Below are 16,281 nucleotides of genomic sequence, written 5' to 3'. Positions count from 1 at the left end.
CCAGGCTAAACTAAGCAGTGTTTATTAAGCTTTCTTGACCTCTAAATCTCTCTGCCCTTGCGTTCCTTCACTGCCAACTAAGAACAGCCGGAAGAATGTGCAATGACTGAAAAACTTGTATCCTGCAGACATCAAGGCTATCTATTTTGTGTAGCTAAGGCTGGCAGTCAGAGAAAGCTCTATTCTAGGAAAGCTTCCTGAGAATACAACTGCAAGGCAAGGGTGTGTAACTTTCCTGGCTCAAATAATTAGCATGTTTTTCCCTGTTTTTCAAAAATAAGAGTGTATACATGCAAAGCATCTAGTGTCAGATGTCCCATCACAACTACTGTAAAGGCCTTTGATTAATGAAGTTTGGAAATCAGAACAATGACCCTTTGGGGAGAGGTGGCTAGTTTCTTCTATATATAAGAAGAGCAATGGATCGGGACACGATTGCTAGGACATCCTGACCCTTCAGGGTGGAGGTTCAGGGTGGAGGTTGTTGCAAAACCGCTTAGCACAAAGAAGGGTTATGTTTGCCAGAAGATATGTGATCTTTGCTAGCTGATCATAAGAGGTGGCTTGAGAATAAAATTTTATCTTGACCGCTGAGATCAGCCGTGAACAGGTTTTAAAAAGCCTGAAAAGAATTCTCTTGGGGGAAGTGCTTACCTTCACCTCTCCTTTTTATTTTTTTAATTTTTCCAGCCAGTCTCACTTCATAATCTGGCTGGGCTTTCTATGGTTGTTTTGCTTGCTTTTCAGAATGTTTGCTTGCTTCTCGGACATTTTGCTTGCCTCTTAGAAAGATCAAATGTTTTGAAAACAAATACAGATTCTCCCAGGCTTAGTTTATACACCATATTCACCTGTAACACTATTTCTTCCTTTTGGGGTGTGTGGGTTTGGGCTTAGTGTGGTCAGAAACCTGAACCTGAAGTTCTCCTATCCAGTCCAGATTAGGGTAACAGAAGAATTCCTATTCTAAAACTCAAAACTTCAAAATCCTGGTTTAGCATTAAGCCTTGAAACAGTGATAGGTCAGTCAGTCCCCCCAGGTTTCATTTTTCTTTTTTACACACACAAATTGTATTTGGTTTTCAGTGGAATAGCTTCTTTTAATGTTTGGAAGGACATCAAACTTGTGATATTTGCCCATTGGTTCAACCTATTCAGAGATGGACAAAGAGATTTTTGTAGGACCCAATCTGGGTTGGTCCACCAGGACCAGAGGATCTATCTTCCGAGTTTTCAGACTTATGCTGGAGCAAATCTTTAGGGAACTTCTCTCTAGCAGCCCATCTTCAGGAATCTTTTCTCTAATGGGCTCCAGTACAAGAGTCCAAAAGCTCGGAAGACAGAAACTCTGGTCCCAGTGACCGACTCAGATTGGATCCTGCAACATTATTCTGGGACATGTATATTCACCTTCATTCAAAAGAGGTTTTTGTTCCAAAGGGGAGGAAAAAAAGGCTGCTTTACTTAATGTCTCAATTATTTAAGAATGGGAATCTTTTAGTCCTCTTAAGCTATTAAGATTTTAAAATAAAAAAAGCCTTATTGTCATAGAACACGGGTGTCAAACTTGCTGCGTCATGTGACGTGACGTGACATATCGCGACTTTTCCTGCATTGCCGAAGCTGGGGTGGTCATGGCCTCTGCATGATGCAACCGGCCCATGGGCCGGCAGTTTGACACCCCTGCCATAGAATATGATGACTATGTTTTGATGTCATTCTTTGAAAGTTTTATTTGTCCAAGATAAATATGGATTAAAAATAACAATCATTACAGATTTCCTGGTAAGTCAAAAATGTACGAATAAATATTTAAATAAAGAGGGTCTATGGCTGAGGCTGAAAACTAACGCTTAGTGAATGATTCATGAACTGTTCTTTCTAAAGTAAGTTTGATTCATGATCTTATGTTCAATTAAAACATGACAACAGCTAATGTTTGTGTAGTATTATTTTAAGCAGACTGTGTTTTTCTATTTTTGTGACTTACATGACGTTTAGAGCGCATTTTATGGCCAATTCATGCAAAACTCCACGTAATCCCAAAGGGTTCACATACTTTTTCTTGCAACTGTATGAGTGGAAGCCGAATCAGTACCAGACCGATTTAATAGTGGGATGGCTCACCTGATTACTCGAACAAGATCATGGAAGGCTCTGTCAACATTCAGTGGAGGATCCTTAGCACTAGTTTCTATATATGGAATCTGGAAAACAAAGGCTCAGTGATGTTTACATGGATACTATGCACATTTAGTGTAAGAAATATGGGAAAGCACAATGCAAATGCCATTTAAAACAGGAAGAGAGACTGTTTTGTATGCTAAGTTAGGGTGTTTTTTTTTTCCTCCCCTAGGCCTGAATTCCTGGGATGTAGAAAAATAAGACTAATCAGAGGTAATCTTTACAGGTAATCTTTGACTAATGACCATAATTGAGCCCAAAATTTCTTTTGCTAAGTGAGACATTGGTTAAGTGAATTTTGTCCCATTTTATGACCTTTCTTGCCACATTTAAGTGAATCACTGTAACACGGTTGTTAAATAACTCTGATTTCCCCACTGATTTTGTTTGTCAGAAGGTCACCAAAGATGATCATATGACCCTGGGACACAGCAACCATCGTAAATACAAAACAGTTGCCAAGCATCTGAATTTTGATCATGTAACCATAGGGGCTGGTGCAACAGTGTGAAACCGGTCATTAAGTCGCTTTTTTCAGTGGCATTGTAACTTCAAACGGTCACTAAAAGCATGGTTGTAAGTCAAGGACTACCTGTACATTGCTATAGAAACGGTTAATAAAAGAAAGAAGTATGGACAATTTTTTCAAAAGCTTCTTTTATAGTCTCTTGTATGAAGTTGTTTTTTAGGGGCACAGCATTGCAAGCTTTCATCATGGTCTCATGTTCATGAATTTCCCTCCAAAATTACAAAACCAAGAATACCTGTTTATTTATCTATTTATTTTATTGAATTTATATACCGCCCTTTCCCGAAGGACTCAGGGCGGTTTACAGGGTACTTAAAATATTGATACAAAAATTAAAAACAATTAAAAAGATTAAATTTAATCCCTGAAAAAAATATAAAAAACCCCAATTAAAACTCTCAGCCTGGGCCAGAAAGCTCAAAGAACCAGGTCTTCAGGTCCTGGCAAAATGAACGAAGGTCGGGGGCAGTCCTAAGCTCCACAGGCAGCTGGTTCCAAAGGGCAGGCACACCCACAGAGAAGGCCCTCCTCCTGGGTGTTGTCCGCTGGCAATCTTTTACCGGCGGCACCCTGAGAAGGCCCTCCCTGTGGGAGTGCACTGGACGAAGGGAACTTGATGCCGGCAGCAGGTGTTCCCTCAGATATCCCGGACCCAAGCCATTTAGGGCTTTATAGGTCATCACCAGCACCTTGAATCTCACCCGGAGGGCAACCGGAAGCCAATGCAGCTCACGGAGTAGAGGTGTTACATGGGAGTGTCGGGAAGCCCCCATCACAACTTGCGCGGCCGCATTCTGCACCAGCTGAAGCCTCCGAGTGGTCCTCAAGGGCAGCCCCATGTAGAGAGCATTGCAGTAGTCTAAACGGGAGGTCATGAGCGCACGAGTGACTGTGCGTAGGGTATCTCGGTCCAGGTAGGGTCACAACTGGCGCACCAGGCGAACCTGGGCAAAAGCCCCCCTGGTCACGGCTCCTATGTGGTCTTCAAAATTGAGCTGTGAATCCAGGAGGACGCCCAAGTTGCGAGCCCTATCAACGGGGGGGTAACACCTCACCCCCCATCGTTAAAGATGGAATAGTCTGGTTAACCCGAGATGCCGGTATGCACAGCCACTCAGTCTTGGCAGGATTGAGACGAAGCTGGGTAGGTGAAAGCAGTCGGGTGTTGGGTGAAAGCAGTTCACATCTACCACTGCCTTTATATACTCAGAGTTGAGAGTTGGAATAACTGGAGTAGCATTATGTGAATGATGAGAGATGAAGTAAAGTTCTTCAATTTCTACTTCAAAGGACTGAAAAAAATGATCAAACAGTATATCCCCCAAAAGAGAGGGGAAGTACTTACAAAAAAATAAATAAAAAATCCTAGTAAGAAAAATGGTTTGCTGAGGAAAAGAAAAACACTAATTAAAAATATGTTTTTACCGGGATCTGAACTATAGAATTCTATATATCAATTCTGCATCTCAAATATAATAAGCACTCAATCACTGAGAAAGACTTGTAACCTACAGCAGACTTGCTTGAAGAAAAGCTGGGAAAATGCAAAATGGGCCTCCTTATGTTAAAACTGTGCTTTTGATGCGTGTCTCTATTTAATTTTGCAAACATATATTTGTGTAGGAGTGGGTTGGTGTATTTACAAACACAAACATAGAAAAGCATATATTTCCAGTAAAAAAAAAGCATATGGAAACAAAAGCAGCTGGCCAATTACTTTCCTGGAACAGAGAAAGGGAAGGTGGAGCTGCAGTAGAATTGACCAATGGGGGCCCTCTGCTACCTTCCAATCCAGACTGAATTTCTTGCCAGCCGCTGACCAAGCGTCTGTACAGTTTTTTCTTAAATTGGCTTAGAGTTAAGCCTGTATCCTCACAAAAACGTACCAGTTTAAGGATGCAGTGTGCATATGCTCTCAATTGGCTTTTCCAAGTTAAAAAAGCCTCATTTTTAACATGATTCTTTCTGTTGGCCATTTATAAGGATAACTTTTGTGTAGTGTATCCAGTTCTGCTCAATTTTTTTTCTCTCATTGGTGGAGGGGATGAAGAAGGGACAGGCATAACTATATATGGTATTCTAAGTGAGGTTTTATGACCCTGCAGATTGGCACTAAGATTGCAAATTCTAAGCGATGGTACTGTTAAAATGGAGCCTTTCTGTCTGATTGAAACTTCGCCCACCTTCCCCTCCCTTCAAACGTTCTTTAGAGCCTAATAAATCTCAGACTTTCTCAGCAATATGTGTGCACTGAAAACTTGCACCGTTGTCAAGCTAGCTTCAAACTGTGAGTGGGAAGTATTTAAATCACCCAATGCCTAGATAGTTGTTTCACATTTGCTTCTTAACTAATGAACTCAGTATACCAATGTCTGAGGAGTTTTCGCAAACCAATTCAGTATCTCTGAGTGTTGCTATGCTTTTCTAATAGATCTGACAGACTCAAAATATCATTTAAGCAATGACATAAATGTATTATTTGTTTTTTTTGAAAACAAATATTTGCAACTTAATTTGAAAAATAAACAGGATTGTGGGTAAGAAGAATGCATAAATGATTCTAGACCTGCAATGGAATTTAGCATCCTTTTCTCCACTGGTCTCTGATCCTTTTCTGTATGGCATTGACAGATATGATATCAAACAATCCTCCTATAGAGCATGGAGCTGAGGATTTTCTGGATTCTAAACCCACCTCAGCTAAAAGGAATAGTGGGAGAGGGGTGTCAAAGGGGATTAAGGACCCAGAAGATCCTCAGTAGTTCCTACTCCAGATCTACTCCATGACATGCAACCTCCGAGGATTTTTTTTGCAGTGGAATTAAAATGAATTTACAATTCTGAAAAGGAAAAAGATGCTTAGTCTTCCTGACCTAACTTTGCCACCATCACATTGCTTATCCCAAATCCACTTCATAATTTGTTTTCTAATGCCACTGATGACATCCCCCTATTGAGCAGCTCTGAGAACAATTTTACTCTAAAAGGTTATCCTGGGGACAGTTTGAGCCAGGGACAATATCAGAGATATATGCAGGGTATTGTGAAAAAAGTCAAGATGGCAATTGTGGCATGTGATTTAAGTGATTTGCTAATGTAGTGGTCACGACCCTGACTATTTTTATTCCACCTTGTGAGCACCCTTGGACAATTTCCAAGTCACAGCCACAGAACAGGATGGGAAGAGACCAAGGGGACGTACATTGTGCTTGGCTGCCATTTCCTTCCCTTGGTCCTGGGTGATTTTTCTCAAATGCATTAGATCAACTTTGTTGGCCACTAAAATCATTGGAAAAGATTCTCTGAAAGACAAAAAGGAGAATGAGAAATATCAATACAATCTATCTTTGCAGCTGGTACAGGAATATCAACTTTAAATCCTTCCACAAAACAGTAACTGATGTTTTATGGTTCGAACATCATCCAGTGTAGCAGGTAATGTACTTTGACAACATTTTATATCTCTAGTTTTCTACACATGACTGCCAGTTGAAACCATGGACTGGCCACACTGAAAAACTTTTTATCTAGAGCCTGGAGGGCACTTACCTGTCCTTAACCCGGAGAATGAGTTGATGGAACCTATCCACGTGTTCAAAGCTGGCTTTATCTGTGACTGAATAGACAATAAGAAAGCCATCTCCTGTCCTCATGTACTGCTCCCTCATTGCACTGAATTCTTCTTGACCAGCAGTGTCCAGCACTAGTGAGAAGAGAGAGGGGGAAAAAAAGAAAATGATTGAAAGAAATTACTTGCCCACTTTGGCCACTTCTCCAAACCACATCAGACCTGTTATATCCAAACATGGGCCACTGTGTAGATAGTAAATATGTAAATGGAAATGGGCCTTTTTCTGGCTCTGTCCCTACTATTCATATTTGAAGGAAGATCCATGCAAAGGGGAGCCTAAACACAATGGTAGTTAGGCTATACTAGGTTTCTTTTGTCTCAGCAAATGATAACCAGCTGGATTAAAACATATGGTTCCCATAACAAAACAAATAAAAAAATGAATTAATAATCCCATAATAAGGCAAGGGCAAATCATTTCCACTCTGCTGCCTAGTAAATGGCATAGACAGGGCCCAGCAGCCAGGGGCCAAGCTCAACACGAAGGTTTTATACAAGATGTGTAAAGTAATAGTAAACTTTCCAAAGAATGTCTTGGAAGCAGGACTCCCCTTGCCTCAGGTGTTTATTATGCATGTGTAGGTATGGATTAGGTCAGGGGTCTTCAAACTTGGCCCTTTTATGACTTGTGGACTTCAACTCCCAGAATTCCTCAGTCAGCGTGCCTGGCTGAGGAATTCTAGGAATTGACGTCCACAAGTCTTAAAAGGGCCAAGTTTGAAGACCCCTGGATTAGTTTCAGTTTCAGTTTCAGTTTTATTAGATTTGTATACCGCCCTTCTCCCTAGGGACTCAGGGCGGTTCACAGGGCATATATAAATAACAATACAATACAATACAAAAGTTAAAAAAAAGATTAAATCAATGCCCAGTTAAAAACAGTAATACAATTCTAAAACAACAATTTAAAACCCAAATCCCCCGTCAGGCCAGACCAGCTAATTCAAATAAATGGGTCTTCAGGCCACGGCGGAAAGTTCGGAGGTCTGATGCCATCCGGAGCTCCACCGGGAGTTGGTTCCACAAAGCCGGGGCACCCACAGAGAAGGCTCTCCCCCTGGGGGCCGCCAGTCGGCATTCCCTGACTGGAGGCACCCTGAGGAGGCCCTCTCTGTGGGAACGCACAGGGCGGAGGGGAGTTGACGCCGGCAGCAGGTGGTCCCCGAGGTAACCCGGACCCATGCCATGTAAATTGGATTAGGTGAATACAATGCCCCTGAGTCATTAATGTGGTGTTTTTTCCCCATCCCTCCTTCGAAAGCTCATCAGAAGAAGGAGCATTTCAGATGTGAGCACATATAATTTGGTGATTCAGACTGCAAGTGCTTTGGGTTTGGTGACTCCAGATGCATTTGGGTTGCTCCTGCAAAAATTCCTAGCCAGCAATCTGGTCTAAAAGGAGGCTGTTCTTATCCTTAATCTCAGTGTGTTTTGTAGTTTCCGTGTGGTCAGATCAAAGCCTGCTGTGTAATAATGGCCTTTTAAGGCTTGTACTTTTCTTCACAGAAAGAGCCTTTCTCTTGTATTATAAGGGAAATTATTTTTCATCCCTTTTCGCTTCCTAATGGGGGAAGCTCAACCTCACAGCCATTGTTAAATAATTATTTTAAGGCCATTAAGAATAGAAAGATCTCTGAAAAAGAGACATACTGTGCTGTGTTCTAGTAGCAGAGATACGGTGGGTAGGGTCCCCTCTTTTTTCTTTTTTTTTTTAGTATAGGTAGTCCTCGACTTACAGCCACAATTGACCCCAAAATTAATGTTGCTAGGCAAGAGAGTTGTTAAGTGAGTTTTGACCCATTTCACAGCCTTTTTTGCTGTTGTTAAGTGAATTGCTGGAGTTGTTAGATTAGCAACACGAAGTGCCTCTGGCTTCCCCATTGACTTTGCTTGTCAGAAGGTCACAAAAGGTGATCACATGACCCCCGGGGACATTGCAACTGTCATACATATATGTCTTGAATTTTGATTGGTGCGATTGTGGGAAAGCTGCAATGGTTGTTAAGTGTGAAAAACGGTCATAAGTCACTTGTTTCGGTGCCGTTGTAACATTGCCCACTAAACAGATAGGTCAAAGTCTATCTGTATTAAAACCTCATTTGAGGGGGTTCAAGTCTTGAGAGCCACTTTGGTGTAGTGGTAAAGGCACCAGGCTAGAAACAAAGAGACCGTAGTCCCACCTTAGGCACAAAGCCTCCTGGGTCACACTGGGCCAGTCACTCTCTCTCAGCCCTAGGAAGGAGACAGTGGCAAACCACTTCTGAAAATCTTGCCAAGAAAACTGCAGGGACTGGTCCAGGTTGTCTCTGAGAATTGAACACGACTGAATGGAAGGGGAATTTAAAAAACAGCCTTGACCGAACATTGACCGTTCTGGATAGTGCCTCATCAAAATTCAGATGCTTGGCAACCCGGTTCATATTTATGACCGTTGCTGCTGTGTCCCCAGGTCAGATGTTCATCACCTTTTGCAACCTTCAGACAAGCAAAGACAATGGGGAAGGCAGTTTCACTTAACTGCTGGGTTACTAACTAGACAACAGCAGTGATTCAATTAACAACTGTGGCAAGGAAGATCGTAGAGTGGGGCAAAGCTCCCTTAGCAAATGTCTCACCTAGCAACAGAAATGTTGGGCTCAATTGTGGTGGTAAGACGAGGACTACCTGTATTAGGACGACTGTTTAGAAAGGACTAGTCCATGGGTAGGCAACCTTGGCTCTTTTATGACTCGTGGACTTCAACTCCCAGAATTCCTGAGCCAGCCATGTCATAAAAGAGCCAAGGTTGCCTACCTCTGGACTAGTCAAAATCTTCTCTCGCCACTGCAATGTATGATGTGACTTATGGTTTCAGCTGAATGACTCACCGCTTGCAATCTAAGATAGGACAAGTTAAGGGCAGTTTTTCATCTGAATGAAGGCTAGTCTCCCACCCCAGCTCAAGTTTTGTCTGCAAGACTAGGACTTTGGTTTAAGGACATGACAAATACAGACAGAAATGTCTCAAAACATTTATAGAAAAAAAAATCCCCTTCTCCTCTGAATCAAAAACTGTGGCAAGGACACACCTCTGGTCTTGAAAGTTAATTACTATTCTCTTTTCTGCCAGCGTTTCTGTATACTGCATCTAAAAACCACTGAATATCCTCTTACTGGGAATAGTGGGAAGTAACAAAAACCACCAGTGGCAGAGTGGCTACCACAAAAAGCTGCAATTATTCTCTTCTGACATCACTCAACTACACAGCAGTATAACCATTTCAATGCTCCTGGGAATCAGATGTTATGGCTGCTTGAAGATTGTTCCTGATGATTAAAAGCAACAGAAGCATTCCTGCATCTAGAAAGCAGCAATTCAGACACTCAACAGTGACAGAAAGGAGGAAAATGCAGCAGCTGCAACACCCATAACTATCACATCTCTTGTGTCACTCGGGCTGCCAGAAAGAAGAGGGAGTCAAGCTATTCTCCAAAGCACCTGAAAGCAGGATAAGAAGCAATGGATGGAAACTAATGAAAGAGAGAAGCAACCTGGAACTAAGGAGAAATTTCCTGACAGTCAGAACAATTAATCAGTGGAACAACCTGCCTCCAGAAGCTGTGAATGCTCCAACACTGGAAGTTTTTAAGAAGAGATTGGACAGCCATCTGTCTGAAATGGTGTAGGGTTTCCTGTCTGAGCAGGGGGTTGGACTAGATGACCTCCAAGGTCATTTCCAAATTATTATTGTTATTGTTATTGTTGTTGTTATTGATCATCGCACAGTCAGCCAATTTTCAGACTGGATTTGGCATTTTTGTCTACCTATCGAGTCCTTACCAAGGACCTGGATAGGCAGATGTAGATGTTTGATGGTATTACAGATGTCATCACAGGATGGAAGCAGTTCCTAGTAAGGCCGGCTTTTGCAATTGACTAATGGCGAATTTGTCAATGCCAATGGTGTTCAAGTGGTGCTCCAGTTGTTTTGGGATTGCATCCAAGGCGCCTATTACTATTGGTACTACCCTTGCTGGCCTTTGCCATAGTCTTTCTATTTCTATTTGTAGGTCTTTGTATTTTGTTATCTTCTCCAGTTCTTTCTCATCTATTCTGCTGTCTCCAGGCACTGCCACATCCACTACCCAGACTTTTTTGTCTTTCTTATCGACAATTGTTAAGTCTGGGGTGTTATGTTGCAGGTGCTTGTCTGTTTGAATTCTGAAGTCCCAGAGCAGTTTAACTTTATCATTTTCTACTATTTTCTCTATTTTATGATCCCACCAGTTCTTGCTTACAGGCAAATGATATTTTTTCCAGATCTTCCAATGCACCACTGCTGCTACTTTGTCATGCTGCTGCGTGTAGTCAGTCTGTGTGATCTTCTTGCAGCAGCTTACCAGGTGGTCCACTGTTTCTTCAGCTTCTTTGCATAGGCGGCACTTACTGTCTGTTGCTGTCTTCTCAATTTTGACTTTGTATGCATTTGTCCTTAAGGCTTGGTTTTGTGCAGCCAGAATTAGTTCCTCGGTCTCTTTCTTCAATTTTCCTGCTCTTAGCCATTGCCAGGTCTTGTTATTATCTGCTTTCCCAGCTATTTTTTTTTAATGTACTGGCCATGTAGTGCTTTGTCTTCCCATGCCTCTATTCTGTTCTTCATTTGGTCTTTCTTGTAGGCCAGTAGTCAGTAAGCCTTCCTGATATACTAATTTCAGTGCACGTTCATCATTATCCTTCAGAAATTCTTCCAAAGCCATTTTTTCTTCTTCAACCATCTGATGTACTTGCAGCATTCCACACCCACCTATTTGCCTTGGTAGATAGAATCTGTAAATGTCACTGCGTGGATGAAGGGCATGATTCATTGTCATTATTTTTCTGGTCTTCCTGTCAATTGCTTTTAGTTCTTCTTGAGTCCAGTCCACTATTCCAGCTGTGTATCTAGTGACTGGAATTGCCCAGTTGTTGATTGCCTTCATGGTATTTCCTCCATTGAGTTTGGACTTTAAGATCTTCTTCACTCTCTTGATCTATTCACCTCTAATCTTTTTCTTGACGTCAGTGTGCTTGATGTTGTCAGCTTGAAGGATACCCAAGTATTTGTAGTAATCTTCCTCATCCAGACTCTTAATGTTATTTTAATGGGGCATTTTGATTTCTTCAGTTTTCACTATTTTTCCTTGTTTGATAGTAAGTGTGGCACATTTGTCCAAGCCAAACTCCATTGCAATATCTTGGCTATATATACGGACAGCGTTGAACAGCGATTGTATTTCAGACGATGTTTTTCCAGACAGCTTCAGATCATCGATGTAAAGGGGGTGGGATAGTTTGGCAGATGTTTTTGATGTTTGATAGCCATACTGAGTTATTCAGTATTGCTGACAGAGGAAACAGTGCAGTAACAAATAGTAGTGGTGATAATGAATCTCCTTGAAATATTCCTCTCTTGATGTCATCATCATCATCATCGTTGTTGTTGTTATGGTACACTCAGAGATGGCAACTATAGGTAGACAGCATCAACCACTAAGGTAAGTATCCCCCAAATTATGTGACTCATAACACTGGATCTATTCCTTTCTTTATACCCAGAAAGAACAATATCAGAAAAAAGTTGTCCTATTTCTCATGTGCTTTGCTTAGCAAACAGTAGCAGCCTCCTAATACAGTATTGTACAATGATGTGGATGATTATGTCATTCCACCAATATTGTCTATTGGTTCAAGATTCCTTTCATCTATTTTTCCCCACAACAACATCTCTGTGAATTAGGTTGAAAAGAGAGAGATAGGCCTAGATTCTTTGCTTCATGCAAAGGCAGGTCTAGAACTCACAGTTTCCCAGTTTCTAGCCCTGCTCCTTAGCCACCACACCAAACTGGCTCTTAATATTTCTGGTTATAGTAAAATATATATGTTATGTAACACATATGCACACCCACAACCACACGTGTAACAGAATAACAGAGTTGGAAGGGAACTTGGAGGTCTTTTTTTGTACCTTCTCTCTCTCTCTCTCTCTCTCTCTCTCTCTCTCTCTCTCTCTCTCTCTCTCTCTCTCTCTCTCTCTCTCTCTCTCTCTCTCTCTCTCTCTGTGTGTGTGTGTGTGTGTGTTATATACTATATTAATGTTATGGTATATTACAGCACATCATATTGCATGCTTCTGGCATGACATTTGCTTGTGTAAATAAATATGCTGTAACCATTCTTCATAGGAAACAAATGGGGTTAAGAAGTCCTGTAGCTTTAAAGCAAGATTTATGAAAGAAATACAAAAGAGAGAAACCACCCTCTGTTTTGAAGAATGGTGGAAAGAACATCTGTCCTTCTACCAAAGTAAAAGTCAAGATTCAAAAGAGTCCTTCTCTTCTATGAGGAGAGAGAAATACTTAATGTCTGGCTCAAGATCAGCATCAGCCAATCCGAAAGGCAATGGGGTGAGACTCCTATTGCTGAGATATTCTCCTGCCAAAGGCTTTTGAAGTGATCAGCACAGCTCATGTTAATGAAGTTCAAACTATAAAACCAGAGTGAGTTCTCCTGGATGTTGCTGAAACAGGAGTTTTCTTCACCATTGGTTAGGCTTACTCTAACCCCTGTGGTGCAAATTCAGATTCACTGTACTCCACACTGCTTCATGAATATTAGGCCTGAGGTAACACTGGGATTTTCTGACCTAAGCTTAGAGCAGGGGTCTTCAAACTTGGCCCTTTTATGACTTGTGGACTTCAAGTCATAAAGAGACTTGGCTGGGCTCGGAGGGAGGGGTGCCTCTCTCCGAGTTATGCCCGCCGGGTTTCCGGGTGCTGCACCAGCCACGGGCTCAGGGCAGGGGTGGTGGGGTGGCAGTGGTTATTCAGGAGACTTTGTGTCCCCGGGAGGCCACCATTGTCCAGATGGCCGGGAGTGAATCCCTCCTCTTGAGGTGTGGTCCTCGGGTTCAGTTGGGCTTGTTGCTTACATACCTGGCGCCCAGCTGTGTGGCAACAGCCCTGCCTGAGCTGCTCGACACCCTCTCAGGGTTGGCGGTGGAGTTTCCCAGGCTTATAGTCCTGGGTGACTTCAACCTGCCATCACTGGGAGGGTCGTTGGAGTTAGCTTGGGAGTTCATGGCCTCCATGACAGCCATGGGCCTGACCCAGGTTATTGAGGGCCCGACTCATGAGGGGGATCATACTCTCGACCTGGTGTTCCTGTCTGGACAGTGGTTGGATGATCTGGGAGGGGGCTCCCCGTCCATCACCCCTCTGTCATGGACAGATCATCACCTCCTGAGGCTGGTTTTCCGTCATGCCACCCCCCGCCGCTGGGCAGCGGAACCGACCAGGTGGTTCCACCCCAGGCGCCTAATGGACCCGGACCGGTTCCAGAGGGCGCTTGGGCCTATACCTATCACCCTTACCCACAGCCCAGTCGATGCTCTGGTGGAGGCCTGGGAAACGGCTACCGCCAGGGCACTCGACTGTGTTGTACCCATGCGACCTCTGACCCGTCGCAGATCCCGCTGGGCCCCATGGTTCTCTGTGGAGCTCCGGGAGATGAAGCGTTGGAGACGAGGTCTAGAGAGCGGTTGGAGGTCCAGCCGATCCGAATCCGACCGATTGCAGTTAAGAACCTTTATAAGGTCTTATCTTGCGGCGATAAGGACGGCGAAGTCTAACTACTTTGCCGCCCTTATCGCGTCCGCAGATAATCGCCCGGCCGCCCTGTTTAGGGTGACTCGCTCCCTCCTTAACCAGGAGGTGAGAGAGGATCCCTTGCAGGGACGAGCCGAGGAGTTTAGTCATCATCTGGCGGACAAAATCGCTCGGATCCGGACTGGCTTGGACTCTGACTGGGCAGAGTCTGAGGTGGAGGAATCAGGCGGTCTTGAGCACGTTATCTGGACTGAGTTCGACCCTGTTTCCCCTGATGATGTGGACAGGATCATGGGGAGACTGAGCACCACCACCTGTTTGTTGGATCCGTGCCCCTCCTGGCTAGCTTATGCGGCTCGGGAGGGAACACGAGGCTGGTTCCATGCAGTAATAACTGCTTCTTTGAAGGAGGGTGTCTTTCCTGCCGCCTTGAAGGAGGCGGTGGTGAGACCCCTTCTCAAGAAGCCTGCTTTGGACCCGGCTGTTTTAAACAACTATCGTCCAGTCTCCAACCTTCGCTTTCTGGCGAAGGTTGTTGAGAGTGTGGTGGCGCATCAGCTCCCTCTGTTCCTGGAGGAAACTGATTATCTGGACCCGTACCAATCGGGCTTCAGGCCCGGATACAGCACGGAGACGGCATTGGTCGCGCTGGTGAATGATCTCTGGAGGGCCAGGGACAGGGGTTGCTCCTCTGTCCTGGTCCTATTAGATCTCTCAGCGGCGTTCGATACCATCGACCATGGTATCTTGCTGCGGCGTCTCAGGGGGCTGGGAGTGGGAGGCACCGTTTTACGGTGGTTCTCCTCCTACCTCCAGGGCCGCTCGCAGTCGGTGTTGACAGGAGGGCAGAGATCCGCCCCGAGGTCTCTCATTTGTGGAGTTCCTCAGGGGTCGGTTCTCTCGCCCCTCCTGTTCAACATCTATATGAAGCCGCTGGGCGAGATCATTCGTGGTTTTGGGGTGGGGTATCACCAGTACGCTGATGATACCCAACTTTTTCTTTCCACCCCGGACCAACCCAGTGATGCCCTCTCCGTGATGTCCCGGTGCCTGGATGCGGTTCAGGTCTGGATGGGGAGAAACAGGCTTCGTCTCAATCCTGCCAAGACTGAGTGGCTGTGCATATCGGCATCTCGGGTTAACCAAGTTATTCCATCCTTAATGATGGGGGGTGAGGTGTTACCCCCCGTTGATAGGGCTCGCAACCTGGGCGTTCTCCTGGATTCACGGCTCAATTTTGAAGACCATATAGGAGCCGTGACCAGGGGGGCTTTTGCACAGGTTCGCCTGGTGCGCCAGTTGCGTCCCTATCTGGACCGAGACGCCCTACGCACAGTTACTCATGCGCTTGTGACCTCCCGCTTGGACTACTGTAACGCTCTCTACATGGGGCTGCCCTTGAAGACCACACGGAGGCTTCAACTGGTGCAGAATGCAGCCGCGCGAGTTGTAATGGGAGTCTCCCGATACTCCCATGTAACACCTCTACTCCGCGAGCTGCATTGGCTTCCGGTTGCCCTCCGGGTGAAATTCAAGGTGCTGGTTATTACCTATAAAGCCCTACATGGCCTGGGTCCGGGTTACTTGAGGGAACACCTGCTGCCGGCATCAAATGCCCTTCGTCCAGTGCGCTCCCACAGGGAGGGTCTGCTCAGGGTTCCGCCGGTGAGAGATTGCCGGCGGGTGACACCCAGGGATAGGGCCTTCTCAGTGGGAGCGCCCGCCCTCTGGAACCAGCTGCCGGTGGAGCTGAGAACTGCCCCCGACCTCCGATCATTCCGCCGGGGCCTGAAGACCTGGCTCTTTGAGCTCTCGGGCCAAGGCTGAGGAGAAATTTTAATTGGGGTTTTAATTGTGTACAGGGTCAATTTAATATTTTTTAATTCGGTTTTAACTTTTGTATGTTGGATTTTTTAATTCCCTGTAAACCGCCCTGAGTCCTCAGGGAAAGGGTGGTATATAAATATAACTAAATAAATAAATAAATAAATAAACTCCCAGAATTCCTCAGCCAGTGTGCCTGGCTGAGGAATTCTGGGAGTTGAAGTCCACAAGTCATAAAAGGGCCAAGTTTGAAGACCCCTGGCTTAGAGGTACTCTACTTTAATCTTGCTTTGACATTTTTTCCATTCCTTTCTTCTTCTTCTTTTTTTAAAGAAAGTTACTTTTCACAGCCATCCGGTGATAATCTTTAAAAAGTCCTGTAACATAATGGTAACTGGAAATAATGCTTCTTTTAAAAATCAACCTTTATTATTTAACGGAAACAATAAGCTCCTTAGCCAATCACACAAGACTGAATGCTTTTCAAAAT

At 44.2% G+C, this 16,281-nt stretch overlaps 1 protein-coding gene across 3 annotated transcripts in view; it reads right to left on the bottom strand.

Moving 5' to 3' along the window:
- Positions 1-16,281, bottom strand: part of MRAS (muscle RAS oncogene homolog) — a 61,619-nt gene that overhangs the window by 6,053 nt on the left and 39,285 nt on the right. For all 3 annotated transcript variants that reach the window (XM_081341702.1, XM_081341704.1, XM_081341703.1), the window contains 3 exons: positions 6,263-6,416; positions 5,916-6,015; positions 2,128-2,207 (listed from right to left, as the gene is read on the bottom strand). In XM_081341702.1, coding sequence (XP_081197828.1) covers positions 2,128-2,207; positions 5,916-6,015; positions 6,263-6,416 — 334 coding nt within the window. The remainder of the gene's footprint in view (positions 1-2,127; positions 2,208-5,915; positions 6,016-6,262; positions 6,417-16,281) is intronic.

The sequence above is a fragment of the Vipera berus genome (genome assembly GCF_964194415.1).
Source record: "Vipera berus genome assembly, chromosome: 1".
NCBI lineage: Eukaryota > Metazoa > Chordata > Lepidosauria > Squamata > Viperidae > Vipera > Vipera berus.
Note: the sequence above shows the minus strand (reverse complement) of the source record. Positions and strands in the feature narration are given on the sequence as shown.